Source organism: Chiloscyllium punctatum, chromosome 52 (genome assembly GCF_047496795.1).
Source record: "Chiloscyllium punctatum isolate Juve2018m chromosome 52, sChiPun1.3, whole genome shotgun sequence".
Taxonomy (NCBI): domain Eukaryota; kingdom Metazoa; phylum Chordata; class Chondrichthyes; order Orectolobiformes; family Hemiscylliidae; genus Chiloscyllium; species Chiloscyllium punctatum.
In genome coordinates this window covers 13,966,932-13,986,254 of record NC_092790.1, presented here as the reverse complement: position 1 = coordinate 13,986,254, position 19,323 = coordinate 13,966,932, and the positions used below count along the sequence as shown (strand labels likewise).

Below are 19,323 nucleotides of genomic sequence, written 5' to 3'. Positions count from 1 at the left end.
GATCAGACTTTGCTTGAGCTAGATCCAAACAAACAGTCAGACCCAACTGCGGAAAGACAGATTATTTTCCTCTGCATTCTCCACTGACATCTTGCATAAGCCACAGATACAGAGCAGAAACTGAACGGTGCAGATTGATAACTACACACATGCATGGACATAGCAGAAAGTGACATGACAGATTGATAACTACAGTCACATATTCTCATTGCAACAACTGACAGCAACACATTATTTGACAATCACTTGCTCATTTCACAAGACTGACAGGTAGAGACTGAAAATGACAGTCACATTCACACAGCAGAATCTGACAGGCACAGCTGGATAACAGCACTCTCACATTCACATTGATTGAAACTGACAGGTATATGTTGATAAATGCATTTACCTATTAACAAACCACAACCTCTCAGGGACATTCTCAGATTAACAGAGCAAAAACTAACGGATAGCATGGTCATTAAGCTCACACATTCACATTGTGGAGACTGACAAATACATATTAATAGCTGTACTTTGATATTTACAAGCACAGATGGATAACTCCATTCAAATATTCATACAAAAGAAATTGACAAATACAAATTGATAAATATGTTTACATATCCACGAAACAGAGACTAACAGGAACAAATTGAGAAATACATTCAGGTTGCAGAAATGGGCAGTGCTCTCAGCTGCAGGGTTATGGGCTGGTTGCAAGAAGGTGGAATTAGAATGGCCGTCTGGTGTCTTTGGGTTGGAATGGACATGATAGGACAAATGGACCTCTTATGTGCAATGTCATTTCAATGGATCTATAGTTCTATGTTAATTTGTCCCTGTGAGTCACTGCTATGTGAATACATAAGTAATTTCAGAAAGGCTTAGAAGGACAGAATGTGAGAGTGTGGTTGTCATTCACAAAGTAGGAATTGACGTGATTAGTTCAAAAACGCAACTGATTCCCAGCCCCGCTTGCATTAGGTAGGCCCATTCATGGAGATGTATAGTTATTGGCTAGTTTCTGGACCTCACTCAATTGGTATTGAATTAACAAAAAGAAAACTCACCAGACATGGAGCAAGAGTAGAATCAGACACGTTTGAATTCCTGGCTTTAAATACAATATCCTCATGATTATTAGCTGAATGTTGCATTGATCAGGTAAAGATGGTCAAACTGGGCTGATGGTGATTTACAGGAGATTTCTATTCTGTCTTCCTCCAGGCAAATTCTTGAAGGACCAGGACAATGTAATATGCCCTCGGTATGAAGCCAAATGTGACCAGCTGCTTTGAACAAATAGTAGGTATGTTTCCGCTGTCAGAACAAAGAACGTATTTTGCACAGTCAAAGCAGATTGGGTCAGCTACTCAATTTGAGAGAGAGATGTTCAAACAACAGAGAAAATGTAAGTTTGTTTTTTTTCTCACAATTGACAATGCACATGTGTCCAGTTTGAACAAATGTCACTGTTCACAACTCACTGACATTTGCACAATTTTGATACTGGAAAGTCTGAATTCTTGTCCAAAATATACACACAAGAACTGAGACAAATATGCCTAAAATCACCCTCATGGCAAGTATTGCACAATGAAACACACCCTCGCAGAGAATATTTGTGGCTGCCAGAGAATTACGTCCCTTTGACAATTAGAAACTGACAAGCATGCATTGATATCTTTGTTCACTCGTTCAATTGGCAGAAACAGGCAAAAAGACATTGATGATGACGCACCCCTTCTGGGCACTGTCATGGATAGATTCATGACACTCAGATGTTCATATGATAGAAAGTGACACACACTCTCATATTTTCATTGCACATACCAACAGGAACGGTTTGACAACTACACTTCCATATTCAGATATCAAAAAGTATCAGACACAGATGAATAATTGTGCTCAAATGTTCATCTAATCAGAAACTGATATTTCAGATCAATAATCAAACTCAACTACTGTCAGGAAGAGACCGAAGGTCGCAGGATTAAAAAAAAACTGACAGGTACATTATGATAACTAAAATTACACTCATAAATTGGAAACCAGCATGGACAGATTGGTAAATTCACTCACATTTTTACACAATAGTAACTGTCCGAGAAAGATTAATAAGTGCACTCCCATATTCACAATGCAGAAACTGACAGGAACAAGTTGATAACACTCCCATTTCACAGAACATGAACTGACAGGTACAGTTTGATAACTATTCACAGAACAAAGTCTGACAGCCATATATTGACACTCGCACTTTTAAACTTAGCAGAAATTGACAGATACAGATTGATAACTAAACTCACATTCACACAGCAGAAACTGAGAGGGTAGATTTATAACAACAGTCTCGTGCTTGAATTACAATAACTGACAGGAACACATTAATTACAATGAACATGTGACAAGAATGGATCAGTTGAGAAATGAAGTTTCGTATTCACAGTGCCAGAAATGAGAGGTGGAGACTGTGTGATGGTGCTGTGGATTTAAGAGGTTTATTTTGTCCCTTTGTTCTTGATGAGCAAATTTAAGGCAGAGAATCCGAGCCACTAGAGCAAACAATTTGAGGCCTATTGGGTATCTTTACAGAAAGCTGAAGACTCATCAACAGAAATACTTCATGTTTCAGAAGGAGACCTTGAGTTTGTTATTTTTGGAGAAATTTAACAACCAAAATTACAGACCGTTTCGATGAAGCTTATTATCACAGTCATTCAATTTGCAAATTAAATACATGGCAGGACAAGAGAACCTGTTGTCGTGACTTTGATGAAAAAAAATGGAAACGTTTCACAGCAGGAAACATTGGACTGTCGTAGTGAGTGTTTGCATGCTTAGAGTCAACGAAGTGTATATGTATTTTGTACTAATAGAGTACTGCTAAACAATTTTTAAAAATTAGGCCATCCCTGTATATTGATAGATTCTTTTTAAGAGGGGTGGAAGGTTTGATGATATTGTGGCTTTAAGATATTTCTTTTGTCCTTTCTTTCTTGTTGAGGAGAGATTTTATGGCAGAAGTGTGGAAAGGTCTACCAGAGACACTAGAGTAAACAGTTTGAGGCTGTTTTTAAAGTTGACAACAAAAGCAGCCTGAATGGGTGTGGTCAAGCTCTCACAGAATGACATTCTTAGTTTGGCTTTCAGCAAAACTGTTGGTATCTTGAAGACAGGAAAGCTAGTTTTCCCCTCTCAATTACAGTCAGGAGCTGCAGATTCTCTTTCTGCTACTGGAGTCGGATGTGAGACTATTTTATTTAATTTGCCTTTTGCCGAAGATGTTTATGGGATATTACTGTATCGGAACAGTTAAGTAGGAAGAGTTATTGTATGCATTATTCTGTTAAATATTCCAATAGAGTTCAGTTGTTCCAATTCCTTTTTTTTTGTGTTGTATGTTAACTAATGTGGACATGACAAAATACACCTTTTAAAACAACACTATCACTCTCAATGATTGCTACACTCATATTCACATAACAGAAACAGACTGGTACAGATAGATAACTACACTGCCATTTTTGCAGCACATTATAGCTAGACTGGCTGTAATGTAATGAGGGGTACGTCAAGTTCCAAGGAACTGATTGTGATAGGGCTCTCTATACTCAGAGGCACAGACAGACATTTCTGCAGCCAGCAGTGAAAAATCAGAATGGTGTATTGTCACCAATGGTGCCAGAATAAAGGATATCGCAAGGAGTGTGCAGAATATTCTCAGAGGGAAGAGGGCCCAGCAGGAAGTGATTGCATACATCAGAACTAATAAGATAGGAAAGGAAAGGATGAGATTCTGAAGGGAGAAGACAGAAAGTTAGGCAGGAATTTAAAATGGAGGTCCTCGAGGGTACTAATATCTGGATATCTTCCATTGTTCCGAGCTAGTGGGATTGCAGGATAGAGCAGATGACTGTGTGATTGAGGAGCTGGTATAAAGGAGATGGGTTCATTGGAATCTCTTGTGGGATAGAAGTGACCTGTACAAGAAGGACAGATTTCACCTGAAGTGGAAAGGAACTAATATAATGGTAGGGAGATTTGCTAGAGCTGCTTGGAAGGATTTAAACTAGTAAGGTGGGGGACCCAGGGAAAAAGTGAGGGAAGAGATCAATGTGAGACTGGTATAGCTGGGAAAAGGAGTGAGTCAAACAGTCAGGGCAGGCAGGAACAAAACAGAGAATAAGGTAGGACTAAAGTGTTCCCCAACTGTGACTTGGCCAACATTGATGGCTCATATGCTGCAGGCAGGGATGCCCCGGGGATTGGTACATTGGGGAGACTGAGCAGACACTAAGACAATGGATGATGGACACTGCACAACAATTCCCAGGCAATGGTGTTCCCTTCCAGTCGGGAACACTTCATCTGTCCAGGATATTCCGCCTAGGATCTTCGGGTGACTATCCTCCAAGGCGGAATACGGGACAAACAACAACACAAAGTGGCTGAGCAGAGGCTGATAGCCCAGTTTGGTAGCCATGAGGATGAACTCAAGTGGGACCTTGGGTTCATGTCACGCTCCAGGTGACCCCAGTGAACTCCATCACAGACACACACGCACACCTCCACCCCCCCCCCCCCCCAACACACACATTCTTCCTTTCTGTCTGTCTGTCTCTCATTCTCTGTCTCCCTCTCCCTCTGTCTCTCTCTTCCTCTGTCTCCCTCTCCCTCTGTCCCCCTCTCCCTCTGTCTCTGTCTCTCTGTCTGCCAAGTACACACATATAGGTTTATGCGGTGAATCTGTATTTGCAGAATTTTATTTTGTTCAAAAATGCATAACCTACAGTCAATCCATGTAAGATTCTGTAAATCCCACTTTACAAATAGAACCAGTCTGACTCCAGATTAGGACACAAACAGACTTTAACCTCACACCTTGAAAGCATTGCCTGGGCTGAGATCACACATTTTCTTAGAACACCTAAATTATCTTGAGAATGTGACTATGACTTTGAAGGAATTCTGGGGTTTACTTATTAAACAACCAAAACTAGAAAAGCCATTTTAAAAGATGAAACACTTAATTACTTATTGTTTAATGTATATTAGCCACACAATATTGTAATCTTTTGCTATAAATTCTGTACTTTATGGTCTTGCGTCACAACCACCTGATGAAGAAGAGGCACTAGGAAAGCTAGTCCTTCCAAATAAACCTGTTGGACTATAACCTCGTGTTGTGTGAGTTTTAACTCTGAAGATTCACATTGAGTCCCTACCTAACCATTCACAGTGAGGTTAACGTTCCTGCAAACTACCCAATCAGGAACCAGGCTTTCCCCCATTAGCATTGTGACGCCTTCACTGGATCAAAACCGAGCTCCAAGCCCACTTTCCCTTATCCTTTTCTGATATTAGATAGAACATAGAGAACATAGAACAATACAACACAGAACAGGCCCTTCAGCCCTTGATGTTGTGCTGACCATTGATCCTCATGTATGCACCCTCAAATTTCTGTGACCATATGCAGTCTCTTAAATGTCTCCAATGAACTTGCTTCCACAACTGCTGCTGGCAACGCATTCCATGCTCTCATAACTCTGTGAAATGAACCCAGCTCTGACATCCCCTCTATACTTTCCTCCAACCAGCTTAAAACTACGACCCTTCATGTTAGCCATTTCTGCCCCGGGAAATAGTCTCTGGCTATTGATTCTATCTATGCCTCTCATTATCTTGTATACTTCAATTAGGCCCCCTCTCGTCCTCCTTTTCTCCAATGAAAAGAGTCCGAGCTCAGTCAACCTCTCTTCATAAGATAAACCCTCCAGTCCAGGCAGCATCCTGGTAAACCTCCTCTGAACCCTCTCCAAAGCATCCACATCCTTCCCATAATAGGGCGACCAGAACTGGACGCAGTGTTCCAAGTGCGGTCTAACCAAAGTTTGATAGAGCTGCAACAAGATCTCAAGACTCTTAAACTAAATCCCCCTGTTAATGAAAGCCAAAACACCATATGCTTTCTTAACCACCCTGTCCACTTGGGTGGCCATTTTAAGGGATCTATGTACCTGCACACCAAGATCCCTCTGTTCCTCCACACTGCCAAGAATCCTATCCTTAATCCTGTAATCAGCTTTCAAATTCGACCTTCCAAAATGCATCACCTCGCATTTATCCAGGTTGAACTCCATCTGATAGCACTCAGCCCATCTCTGCATCCTGTCAATGTCCTGCTGCAGCCTACAACAGCCCTCTATACTGTCAAAGACACCTCCAACCTTTGTGTCATCTGCAAACTTGCTGACCCATCCATCAATCCCCTCATCCAAGTCATTAATAAAAATTACAAACATTAGAGGCCCAAGGACAGAGCCCTGTGGAACACCACTCAGCACTGACTTCCAGGCGGAATATTATCCTTCTACTATCACTCGCTGTCTTCTGTTGGCCAGCCAATTCTGTATCCAGACAGCTAAGTTCCCCTATATCCCATTCCTCCTGACCTTCTGAATGAGCCTGCCATGGGGAACCTTATCAAATGATTGCTGAAGTCCATATACACCACATCCACAGCTCGACCCTCATGAACCTTTCTAGTCACATCCTCAAAGAAATCAATAAGGTTTGTGAGGCATGACCTGCCCCTCACAACGCCATGTTGACTACATTTAATCAAGCCATGCTCTTCCAGATAGTCATAAATCCTATCCCTTAGAATCCTTTCTAACACCTTGCAGATGACAGGCGTGAGACTTACTGGTCTGTAATTGCCGGGGATTTCCCTATTTCCTTTCTTGAAAAGAGGAATTACATTTCTTCTCTCCAGTCCTCAAGTACGACTCCAGTGGAGAGCTAGGATGCAAAGATCTTCACAAGTTGTGAAGCAATTGCATTTCTCGTTTCCCAAAGGAGCCGAGGACAAAATTTTCAGCACATCAGCTTCCTCTATCTCTATCCGGTCCAGCATGCACACCTGCTCTTCAAAGATTTCATTCACTACAAACTTTGTTTCTTTCATAAAGACAGAAGCAAAAAACTCATTTAGGGCTTCCCCTACCTCCTCAGATTCCACACACAAGTTCCCTATGCTATCCCTGATCGGCCCTACTCTTTCTTTGACCATTCTCTTACTCCTCACATAAATATAAAATGCCTTTGTGTTCTCCCTAATCCATTCTGCCAAGCCTTTCTCGTGCCTCCTCCTGGCTCTCCTCAGACCATTTTTGAGCTCCTTCCTCGCCTGCCTGTAATCCTCTAGAGCTGAGCTTGACCCTAGCTTCCTCCACCTTATGTAAGCTACCTTCTTCCTTTTGACGAGAAGCTCCACCGCTCTCGTCATCCAAGGTTCCTTTATCTTACCCCTTCTTGCCTGTCTCAGAGGACATATTTATTCATCACTCACAACAACTGTTCCTTAAACAGTCTCCACATGTCTATAGTGCCTTTACCATGGAACAATTGCTCCCAGTCCATGCTTCCTCACTCATGTCTAATTGCATCATAGTTTCCTCTTCCCCAATTAAATATCCTCCCATTTTGCCAAATTCTCTCCTTCTCCATAGCTATGTAGAATGTGAGGCAGTTGTGGTCATTATCATCAAAATGCTCTCCCACCACAAGATCTGATACCTGCCCCGGCTCGTTTCCGAGCACCAAGTCGAGAATGGCCTCTCCCCTCATCGGCCTGTCAACGTACTGAGTTAGGAAACCCTCCTGAACACACCTTACAAAAACAGCTCCATTCAAATCTTCTGCTTGAAGGAGGTTCCAATCAATATTGGGAAAGTTAAAGTCACCCATTACAACAACCCTACTAGGTCCACACACTCCCAAAATCTGTCAACGTATGCTTTCTTCAATCTCCCTGCTGCTATTGGGGGGTCTGTAGTAAACACCTAACGAGGTGACTGCTCCCTTGCTGTTCCTAATTTCCACCCATACTGACTCAGTTGGCAGATCTTCCTCGACAATGGAAGCTTCTGTAGCTGTGATCCCCTCCCTGATTAGTAGTGCTACACCCCCTCGTCTTTTCCCAGCTCCCTATTCTTTTTAAATGCTCGAGATCCTGGAACATCCAGCAACCATTCCTGCCCCTGAGAAACCCATGTCTCTGTTATGACCACAACATCATAGCACCAGGTACTGATCCATGCTCTAAGTCCATCACTTTTATTCCTGATACTCCTTGCGTTAAAGCAAACACACTTTAACTGATCCCTTCGTTCCTTCCCAGGAAAATCCTTCCCACTAGCTGGTCTACTCTTGCTATTGCCTCATCTGCATCAACTCTCACCTCCAGTATACAGCTCAGGTTCCCACCCCCCTGCCATACTAGCTTAAACCCTCTCGAACTACTGGAGCAAACCTTCCACCCAGGACATTGGTCCCCTTCCAGTTCAGATGCAACCCGTCCATCTTGTACAGGTCCCACCTTCCCCCAATTATCTACATATCTGAAGCCCTCCCTCCTACACCAGCTGCGTGTTAAGGTGCGCCCGCTCCCTGTTCCTCACCTCGCTATCTCGTGGGACGATGGCAGAGGAAAGGAAAGCACAGCAAGCGTCCAAGAAGGGCGCTAAGAAAGCGGTGAAGAGAGTGCCAGCGAAGGGCGGTAAGAGGAGGAGTCGGTCCAGGAAAGAAAGTTACTCCATCTACATCTACAAAGTGATGAAGCAGGTTCACCCCGACACCGGCATCTCCTCCAAGGCCATGAGCATCATGAACTCGTTCGTCAACGATATTTTCGAGCGCATGGCGGGGGAGGCTTCCCGCCTGGCCCATTACAACAAGCGCAGCACCATCAGCTCCCGGGAGATCCAGACCGCCGTGCGGCTGCTGCTGCCCGGGGAGCTGGCCAAGCACGCCGTGTCGGAGGGTACAAAGGCGGTGACCAAGTACACCAGCTCCAAGTGAAGGACCGCACTGAAACACACACATATCCACAACCCAAAGGCATTATAAGAGCCACCTACAACTTCCTTGCAACGGCTGAACCATTATGTTTCTGGGTTTGTACAATTAATGTCTCTGCGACAGTTGTGATTATAAATATTGTGTAAATTGATGAGTGATCGCTGATGCTGTGCGCGCCTTATTCTCGGACGCAGTCGTGTATATCCTGTACCCACGGCCTGGGGACAGAGATCACGTTAAATGCCGCGGAGTTATTTCTCATGTGCCCGTGTTACTCTTTTTTACTCGATCAGGTCGGGAACTGCAAGCCCCTGTGGTGGGTTGGGGGGCGGTGGCACGATCTTTTGAGTTTTACCCCCTGTAAACAAAAGTGCCCCAGCACCCGCCGACAATCAAAAGAAACGTTTTTCTCTGAGTTCTATTTTACTTTATTTTTCATTTCCAAATCACCGCACAAATATTGTCCGCATGCTGGGTATGAGTTAAAGGGAGATAATGGAAAGTGTACATGTCGATTGTAGAAGTAAATTAACTCGAGTAATTGTGCATTCCTCAGTACAAAACGACATATTGGCGGGCTTTTCAAATTGGAAAGAAGGCGTTTGATGATTTGGTGCCGGTTCTTTCCGCCCTCCTCCCCGTGCCCTCTCCGGATTGGGGAATGAGGCAGATATCTGATTGGGAATTGAAACCATAATAGGAGGGGCTGAACAATTGGACCAATCAGAAACGGCCGCCCCACCATTCCTCCCGAAGGTATAAGAGGCCGCAGTGCGGGCGGAGTGCAGCATTCTCTTTGGAAGTGTTTGTTGAATTGTAATCATGTCTGGAAGAGGAAAGGGCGGTGGGAAAAGTCGCGCTAAGGCGAAGTCTCGGTCGTCCCGGGCTGGCCTGCAGTTCCCGGTGGGCCGTGTTCACAGGCTCCTGAGAAAGGGTAACTATGCTGAGCGTGTGGGTGCAGGAGCGCCGGTCTATCTGGCTGCGGTGCTGGAGTATCTGACGGCTGAAATCCTGGAGCTGGCCGGTAACGCGGCCCGGGACAACAAGAAGACCCGCATCATCCCCAGGCACCTACAGCTGGCCGTGCGCAACGACGAGGAGCTCAACAAGCTGCTGGGAGGGGTGACCATCGCTCAGGGCGGGGTGCTGCCTAACATCCAGGCCGTGCTGCTGCCCAAGAAAACCGCCGCTGGGGGCGCAGCTAAAAAGTGAAGAGTATTCTTGAATCTGACAACCCAAAAGGCTCTTTTAAGAGCCACTCACAGCATCTGTGAAAGGAGTTCTCCCTTCCATCAGATTGAATTACCTTCCTGTGGTTACTTGTCTTTAATCGTCATTCTATAAATACCATTATTCAGTCCCTGTACTCGCTCACAGGCAGATTCACGTTACGTTGTGCTGCATTTAGGAAGAGCTGAATTGCCCCCGTGCCATAAGTGAGTTTATAATGAATGGTCGCTGATCCTCTCGTTTATTCTCTGATGTGTTCGTGTGTGAGATTATTTGCCTGACCGTAGAGAGGGAGCATAATAGAGGCCACAGTCATTTTCAGCTGCTTCCAGATGTGTTGTTCTTTAATAGTCTACCAGTTCGGTAGTAACACGCCCCCATGGGGTATGAGCCTGAATTTGATCTCCGGCAAACATAACAAGTGATCTTTGATTTCCACGGATAGATTCATTTTACGCGTTTTAAGTTTCAGAATACCGATGGCGTTGTCTGATTGCAGAAGGCTCTGAATGAGTCGTTCTGCTGACAAAGCTTTCAAAATGAAGAGCTCAAACCAGAACAGTTGCCTCACTGTAAGAGTCAGTCAAGCAGCATAGATACAGATCCTTTGGTCCAACCAGTGCATACCCACTATAATCTCAAACTAGACTGGTTCTAACTGCCCGATCTTGTCCCATAGCCCTTTGAAACTTTTCTTATCATGTACTTATCCAAATGTCTTCTAAATATTATGACTGTATCCACGTCCATCACCTGCTTTAGAAGTGAATTCCACACAAACCACATCAGCATTTCACCGTAGTTACAGATGATAAATATTTCTGAAATAGGCACCACAATTTCCCGCTTAACTTCGCACAATGTCCTGGGCTGTGCTAGATCAGATCTGAGATTTATCCAAATCTGTCTTCTAAGACCTCCAGCATACCTCTTTGTAATATGAGCTATTTTCAAAACATCAATATTTATTTCCCTAAGTTTACTAGCTTCCCAGTTTTTAAAAAAACTGATGTGAAATATTCGTTCTGAACTTGTCCCATCTTCTGAGGTTCAACAGAACAGCAGGGGTGAACTGGATCTACTTATTACCAAATGGCCCATGTCTCCTCTCAGAATAGCTGACAAACAAAAAAAGACAATCTGCCTTAGAATTAAAACAAAAGAATGGCTGAAAAGAGATAAATGAGATTAGCAGTCTGTCCTAGCCTTAAAGTAAAGAAAATGATACCTTTGAACAAACCTAGTCCAAAGCCTTGAGTAGCAACCATCCCAGATCAGAACATGTCCACAAGCCAAACATAGGAACGTTCTCAGTTTACTCATGAAAGAGTGACTATGCAACCCGAGGAATAAATACCAGATGCAAAAGATAACATACTGAATTCCCTATATATCAACCAGATCAACAATTAGCTATTGCGTGGTAAGCAGTTGTTTCTTCATTAGATTGCAATATTAAGCAATAATCTCTAGCTAGAGATTCTACAACACACATATAGATTCATGTCACAAATGTTTATGCCTATGTGTGAAGGTTAGTAAGTTTTCAGAAGTACCCTAATTCATCCTGGACAATGGCTATTCACAGCCATTACACACAATGTACTAAGGGTAGATAGAAATAGCTGTCCCTAAACTTAACTAGCCAGAACAGAAAGCGTCATTACAAATCTTACAGCAACTAGTTAAAACTTAAATGCCTTTGGCATTTTTATATACATAATTTGGACGATGGTAAATATAAGAGGAAAAACTGAATTTGATAAAGACAGCACATGAGATATGATAAATAATGGAATTTAAACTATATCTCCATATAAAACCAGCCCGAGAGGCCTGAAGGAATCTTGCAATTAAGTTTGCAATGTGAATGACTAGGATGCACAGAAAAATCCCAAGGATTAGAGATTATAGTGTGTTAAACACCATGAGGTCATGGGAAGCTGAGACCTGCTAAAGAAATACCCGTCATTAATTATGTGTTTTATAGGATTGGGTTTATAAAGTAAGTGGGAGGAACCTAATGATTATGGTGCGTGTCATTGTTAATACTGTTTTTTTTATAATAAATTCAGGGTGCGTCATGGGTCTCTCTTCCAAGCCTGGCCTCTGGGGAGGATCCTTTGGCCCTCTCCCTGCTTTAACTGGGTTTTGCATGAATGAACATCCACTTGCCTGCCTCCTGAGTTTACATTCACTTTTCAGAGGAAAAGGCTCCCACCACAACAACAACAACTACCCCTTGGATCTTTAATGTGTCCTACTCTCTCTTTCTAGTCACTAATTTGCTCTGAATGAACTTGTAGAATCCCTTTGAATTATGTTTAACCGTATCTGCCAAGGCTATCACATAACACCACCCCCCACCCCCTTGTCCTTCCTGATCTCCCTCTTAAGAATTCCCCTACATTTTTCATGCTGATCAGAGATTCATTTGAACTCAGTTGTCCATATCTAAGATTTGCTTTATTTGAAGTCTCAAATAAAACATCAATTTTGCTGCTCCTCCAATGCTGCCTGACCTGTGCCTTTCCAGCTTCACGTCTTATCAACTCAGACTTCCAGCTTCTGTTGTCCTTTTTAAAAACCATTACATTTATCCACATTATATTGCCTCTGACTTGCATTTGCCCATTGACTACACCTCATCACAATCACATCTCACCACTCAAAGCAGTTTTATGTCATCTGTCAAACTGGAGATCTTACATTTATTTCCCTCATCTAAATCATGGTGAATATATAGTGAAGAGTTGGATTCCATCACTAAGATTTGCCATGTCCCCAAGGCACTGCTTGTCATTGTGAAAATGATCCACTTATTCCCTTTGTGTTTTCTTTCAGCCAACCAGTTTTTTTTAATCCATCTCGATACCATGCTCTTTAGTTATTCTCAGGTGGGAACTTGCCAAAATCTTCTGAATGACCTCCATCTGTTCTTCCAGCAGAGAACATAGAACATTATAACACAGAAACAGACCATTAAAATCCATGCTGACTCTGTTTGATTCTGATTTTTTTTTAACCCCAGACACTCTGCATTCTTTTTTCCCTGCAGGCTGAGTGGCCTATAATTCACAGTTTATCTGTACCTTCCTTTTCAAATAGTTTTTCTGTTTCCTCTCGACACATTTATAAATACTTTAAGCGTTGTTTCTTTTTCACAACAATTGCAAGCTTACTCTTGTCATTTTCTCTTTCTTCCTCAATGTGCTCATCTCCTCGTTTGCTGAAATCTAAACTGTTCCACCCTTTAGGTCTGTCTATTTATTTTCTTTGCAATAAGAACACCTGTTCTTGGAATCAAATACAATCTTACAGAACCCTAATGTTTCGTAAAGTTTACAAAAGTAATACTGAAGTTTTGGGAAAACTAAAACGAATACCGTCCAAACTCAGGGCAACTTCTATCTCAAAAAGTTGAATGCAGCTGAGGTAGGGGTACATCAGTTTGCTCGAGGATAAGTTTCTCTCTAAGCCAAACACCATAATAACTTGGAAATGCAACATATCCCCTTTCATTCACTGTCACTGAATCAAGACCCTGGACCTCTCTTCATGGTATTGTGGGTAGCACATGGACAACAGCTTTTCCAGAAGGTGGCTCACCACTGCGTTCTCTAAGGGAAGGATTATAAATGCTGGGCTCAGCCAACGACATACATGTTCCGGGAGTGAATCAGTAAAAATAGCTGGGGTGTCTCATCATGGCATACAACATATCACAAGGTTTCTGTCTGCAGCATACCTGACACTAAAATTTGTCATCCACTATAAACTAAAACGAGTCCCAGTGATCCTATTGCACATCTCCCTGGTCCACGTTTGATTTCTTCGGGCCTCCTGACTCAGAAATAGGGAGTGACACTATGACGTAAGACTCTGCGAACAGTTACATACTGTCTTCGTAAAAAAGTTCCACTTATTCTATCTATCTGTCTGTGTGGTCCTTTCAACCAGGTGTTAGTATTTGTGGATGAGGGTCAACAGGATTAATTACCACACCTAACATAAGATCAGACCTGATATTATTGAATGGTGGGCACAGATGGGCTGAGTGGCTGCCAGTTTCCCCGCTCCCTGATCAGATTGTGAGAGACCCGGAGGGAGGAGTTATTAACATGACCTGGGGATGAGCTCAATTGGAGAATTGGGGAAATGACCAATTGATGTTTGTTTCTGGGAAGCATCAGGAAAATAGGGCGTGCTTGATGCAGTCCCTCCCCACCCTTGTTGATTTTAACCCTACTGCGAATCCTCTTGCAAGGATGCCTGCCTTGAAGAAGTTTTCCTCCTCTCTCTACAAGAATCTCAGGGAGTCCCTCTCCCACTGCAACTCCCAGATCATTTCTTCTGCTCTGAAGCTCTTCAACCATGTCGTGAAACAAACTCGGTACCACAGCCACATTTGCTTCCTCAGTGCCTGCCTCCGTAACCAACTCATCCCATACAGACTCCAGACCACCTTTAAACCAGCAGAGTTTGGACCTGAACAGGACAAACAGTACAGACTACACATTCAAAAACACCAGCAACAGTTCTCCTTCAAGATCCTCCGCTCCACGCTTGCAGCAATGCGCCGGCACCTAATCTCTCTACAGTCAGCCCTGCCCCAGCTGAGGGCCACACTCTCTCAGAATTGTAAAGGACCCACTCTGTACTACATCCTTAGGAGAATTCATACTCTCAACAAACAGTATTTCAATTCTATCTCAAACATCAAATACTGTAAGTACAACAAATTTTTATCCACCCACTTCCATAACCAGCACTCCTCAAACATTCCAGAAGATTCCCCTGGCTTCGGAAACGCCATTAGCCAGGTGGCTGACGCAGATACCTCCCTAATGCTGAGTGATGATGTCACTTCCGCCCCATCATTGCCGCTCCCACAGGCACTTCCGGCCCTGACATCATCACTGATGCCACACGCTCAGTGACTTCTGCCATCCCTACTGCCATGATCACCACCACTTCCGACCCCATCAGCGCCACTCACCTGCATTCTGCTGACCCCCTCCCTCTCTTGCCCCCCCACACCCCCAGGCCCCACTATCACTATCCCCACCCCCCAGAACCCCGAGGGGAACATTACCCCTGCTCATGCCTCCACCCCCATTCCCCCCACCATCACACCCACTCCAGATACTGGCTCCGACCCCACTCCCAGCTCCACACCCACACCAGATCCCAGCTCCCGGCCGTGCCGAGTTTTCACCATCCCTCCAGACCTCCCACTCACTGAGGACGAACGATCAGTCCTCAGCAAAGGAGTCACCTTCATCCCACTCTGTCCACGCATCAATGAATTTAATACATGCCGTGACGTCGAACACTTCTTCCGTCGTCTCCGCCTCAGAGCTTACTTTCACAATCAGGACTCCCGCCCACCTTCCCAGGACCCCTTCGCCCACCTCCAACACACTGCATCCACCTGGATACCCCGTGCTGGCCTATTACCTGCCCTGACCTCTTCATTTCCAACTGCCGCCGGGACATTAACTGCCACAACCTGTCGACCCTCCTCCCCCAATCCAACCTCTCACCCTCACAACGCGCAGCCCTCCAATCCCTATGCTCCAATCCCAACCTCACCATTAAGCCAGCGGATAAAGGGCGCGCAGTGGTAGTCTGGCGCATTGACCTCTACACCACTGAAGCCAAACGCCAACTCGAGGACACCTCTTCCTACTGTCCCCTCGACCATGACCCCACCACCCATCACCAAACCATCATCTCCCAGACCATACAGAACCTCATCACCTCAGGAGATCTCCCACCCACAGCTTCCAACCTCATAGTCCGGGAACCCCGCACTGCCCCGGTTCTACCTCCTTCCAAAGATCCACAAGACTGACCACCCGGGCTGACCCATTGTCTCAGCATGCTCCAGCCCCACTGAACTCATCTCTACCTACCTCAACACTATCCTATCCCCCCAGTCCAGAAACTCCCCACATACGTTCGAGACACCACCCACGCCCTCCACCTCCTCCAAGACTTCCATTTCCTCGGCCCCCAATGCCTCATCTTCACCATGGATACCAATCCCTCTACACCTCCATCCACCATGACCAGGACCTCCAAGCCCTCCGTTTTTTCCTCTCCGGACGTCCCCAACAGTACCCTTCCACCAACACTCTCATTCATTTGGCCGAACTGGTCCTCACCCTTAACAATTTCTCCTTTGAAACCTCCCACTTCCTCCAGACCAAATGCGTAGCCATGGGCACACGTATGGGCCCCAGCTATGCCTGTCTCTTTGTTGGCTTTGTAGAACAGTTGATCTTCCGTAATTACACCGGCACCACTCCCCACCTCTTCCTCCACTACATTGATGACTGCATTGGTGCCACCTCGTGCTCACGCGTGGAGGTTGAGCAATTCATCAACTTCACCAACACATTCCACCCTGACCTTAAATTTACCTGGACCATCTCTGACAACTCGCTCCCTTTCCTGGACCTCTCCATCTCCATTAGTGATGACCGACTTGACACTGACATTTTTTACAAACTCACTGACTCCCACAGCTACCTGGATTACACCTCATCCCACCCTATCTCTTGCAAAAATGCCATCCCATATTCCCAATTTCTCCGCCTCCGCCGGATCTGCTCCCAGGAGGACCAGTTCCATCATAGAACACACCAGATGGTCTCCTTCTTTAGAGACCGCAATTTCCCTTCCCACATGGTTAAAGATGCCCTCCAACGCATCTCGTCCACATCCCGCACCTCTGGCCTCAGACCCCACCCCTCCAAACGTAACAAGGACAGAACACCCCTGGTGTTCACCTTCCACCCTACAAACCTTTGCATAAACCAAATCATCCGCCGACATTTCCGCCACCTCCAAAAAGACCCCACCACCAGGGATATATTTCCCTCCCCACCCCTTTCCGCCTTCCGCAAAGACCGTTCCCTCTGTGACGACCTGGTCAGGTCCACACCCCCCTACGACCCACCCTCCCATTCTGGCATTTTCCCCTGCCACCGCAGGAACTGTAAAACCTGTGCCCACACCACCTCCCTCACCTCTATCCAAGGCCATAAAGGAGCCTTGCACATCCATGAAAGTTTCACCTCCATATCCACTAGTATCATTTATTGTGTCTGTTGCTCCCGCTGTGGTCTCCTCTCCATTGGGTAGACTGGGCGCCTCCTAGCAGAGCGTTTAGGGTACATCTCTGAGACACCTGCACCAATCAACCAAACCGCCCCGTGGCCCAACATTTCAACTCCCCCTCCCACTCTGCCGAGGACATGGAGGTCCTGGTCCTCCTTCACCACTGCTCCCTCACCACCAGACGCCTGGAGGAAGAACGCCTCATCTTCCGCCTCGGAACACTTCAACCCCAGGGCATCAATGTGGACTTCAACAGCTTCCTCATTTCCCCTTCCCCCACCTCATCCTAGTTTCAAACTTCCAGTTCAGCACTGTCTCCTTGACTTGTCCGGACTTGTCCGACCTGCCTATCTCCTTTTCGACCTATCCACTCCACCCTCTCCTCCTTGACCTATCACCTTCATCTCCTCCCCCACTCACCTACTGTACTCTGTGCTTCTCTCTCCCCACCCCCACCCCCACCCTCCTCAAGCTTATCTCTCCACGCTTCAGGCTCACTGCCTTTATTCCTGATGAAGGGCTTTTGCCCGAAACGTCGATTTCGCTGCTCGTTGGATGCTGCCTGAACTGCTGTGCTCTTCCAGCACCACGAATCCAAAATCTTGTTTCCAGCATCTGCAGTCATTGTTTTTACCTCCCCAAAGCTGACTGTTCCTGACTACAGGAGCGCATGCGTGAGGCCCTCCCCCAGCGCTGCCATTGAGGAGCATTTACTCAGTGAGTACAAGAGGTTTGTTTGAAACAGACCGTAATGGAGAGATCAGCGCCCAGGGAAGGGAGGGAACAGCAGGCTCCTTCCAGCAGCACATCGGGATGGGAGTCTGGGACACAGAGGGGGCTCCGAGACCGGGATTGATTCGGGGTGAGTTCAGGGAGAACCGGGGGCTGTTTGTAAGAGGCCGAGCGGAGCAGGAACTGGTCCCGGAACTTGGAGTGAGCGGGCTGGGGGGAAGAGAGAGGCTTTTCTCGGGCTGTGTGTGGGCCTGCTGAGGGAGGGAGAGTGGGAAGAAGCTGCTGTGGGACATTCTTGTGGTTTTTTTATCCCCTAAACACTGATGGGAATTCACTGTTTGGCTTCTGTTTCCCGCTATTTGTTGCGAATAGACATTGAATTGTTGGGAAATACAGGAGTTATCTAAATGTGACAGTCGTGCCCGTTGTTCTTCCTTTTACAGTTAGTGTATTGGGAGCTGAATATTGAACTGGGTAATTATTCTACTTATGAAACTATGCAGATGTTGGTTAGTTTTTGTACCTTAGTAAATTGTTTTAGAATTTCGCAAACACAAAAAGACTGGGAGGAGCTCAGTGCGAGAGCGTAGCCGGGCCTTGCTCTGTTCAAAAACCAGAAAAAAAATCATGATCACGCCCTGAATTTGGCATTGATCAGTTAATGTCTTTTCCTCCCAGCTGATGGTGATTTACAGGAAATATCTCTCTTGTCTTCCTCCAGGGAAATGATTGATGGACCAAGATAATGCATATTCCCTCAGTATAAAGCCAAGTGTGGCCAGCTGCTTCTAACAACTAATAGGTATGTTACTGTTGTCAGATTGGAGAACGTCCTTTCCTCTGTCTGGATTGAGTCAGACACATATTGAGCTTAATTTCCAGAAGTACACATTCAAGCCAAGAATCAAACACAACTGATGAAATATATATTTTTTTATTTCTCCCTGTACTAAATGCACAACAGATCAGTTTCAATAAGTGCCATTATGCATAGACAACTATCATTTGCAATATCAGAAGAGGGATAGACTGTATCCTCTTATGACATATACATTCAGGAACTGCATTAACTCCACATGTAGTAAAGGCAATTTTAAAGTTACAGTCAAGGTGAACAAACAGATCATGCTGTTACGTTGTTACGGCAAGGATTTCTGAGGGAGATATTGAGTGTAGATACAGAATGAAATTTTGGCATGATCAGTAACTGAGAAGGACTTTTTTTTGATAAATAGAAGTCCTATGCAAAAGGTACAACAATTAAACTGTGTAAATTCCAGATGAACCTCTGAGCCAAACCTGATGTAGAGAGAATGCTGACTATATGAATATACACATACAGACAACCACTATCTCCGACCTGCCCTTAATATCTGTGCT

General features: G+C 45.0%; 3 protein-coding genes and 1 long non-coding RNA gene across 13 annotated transcripts in view; 3 read left to right on the top strand and 1 right to left on the bottom strand.

Annotated features, from left to right (window-relative positions):
* The window catches only part of LOC140470801 (uncharacterized), a 678,281-nt gene that overhangs the window by 184,038 nt on the left and 474,920 nt on the right, over nucleotides 1-19,323 (bottom strand). The gene's annotated exons all lie outside the window — the stretch shown is intronic.
* The window catches only part of LOC140470682 (histone H2B 1/2-like), a 72,174-nt gene that overhangs the window by 947 nt on the left and 51,904 nt on the right, over nucleotides 1-19,323 (top strand). For 2 of the 9 annotated variants that reach the window (XR_011956614.1, XR_011956604.1), the window contains exon 1: nucleotides 17,888-18,073. The exons of 2 other annotated variants lie outside the window; for them this stretch is intronic. The gene's annotated coding sequence lies outside the window, so the exon portion shown is untranslated. Of the gene's footprint in view, nucleotides 1-17,876; nucleotides 18,074-18,664; nucleotides 18,746-19,323 lie in introns of those variants that run through there. 5 more of the 9 variants (XR_011956613.1, XR_011956606.1, XM_072566706.1 and 2 more) reach the window with 4 other exon arrangements.
* Nucleotides 8,457-8,869, top strand: LOC140471005 (histone H2B 7-like). Its single transcript, XM_072566914.1, has one exon. The coding sequence runs from the start codon at nucleotides 8,473-8,475 to the stop codon at nucleotides 8,851-8,853; it is 381 nt and encodes a 126-aa protein (XP_072423015.1). The 5' UTR covers nucleotides 8,457-8,472; the 3' UTR covers nucleotides 8,854-8,869.
* LOC140470723 (histone H2A-like) lies at nucleotides 9,676-10,130 on the top strand. Its single transcript, XM_072566757.1, has one exon. It carries the CDS (start codon nucleotides 9,676-9,678, stop codon nucleotides 10,063-10,065), a length of 390 nt encoding a protein of 129 aa, XP_072422858.1. The 3' UTR covers nucleotides 10,066-10,130.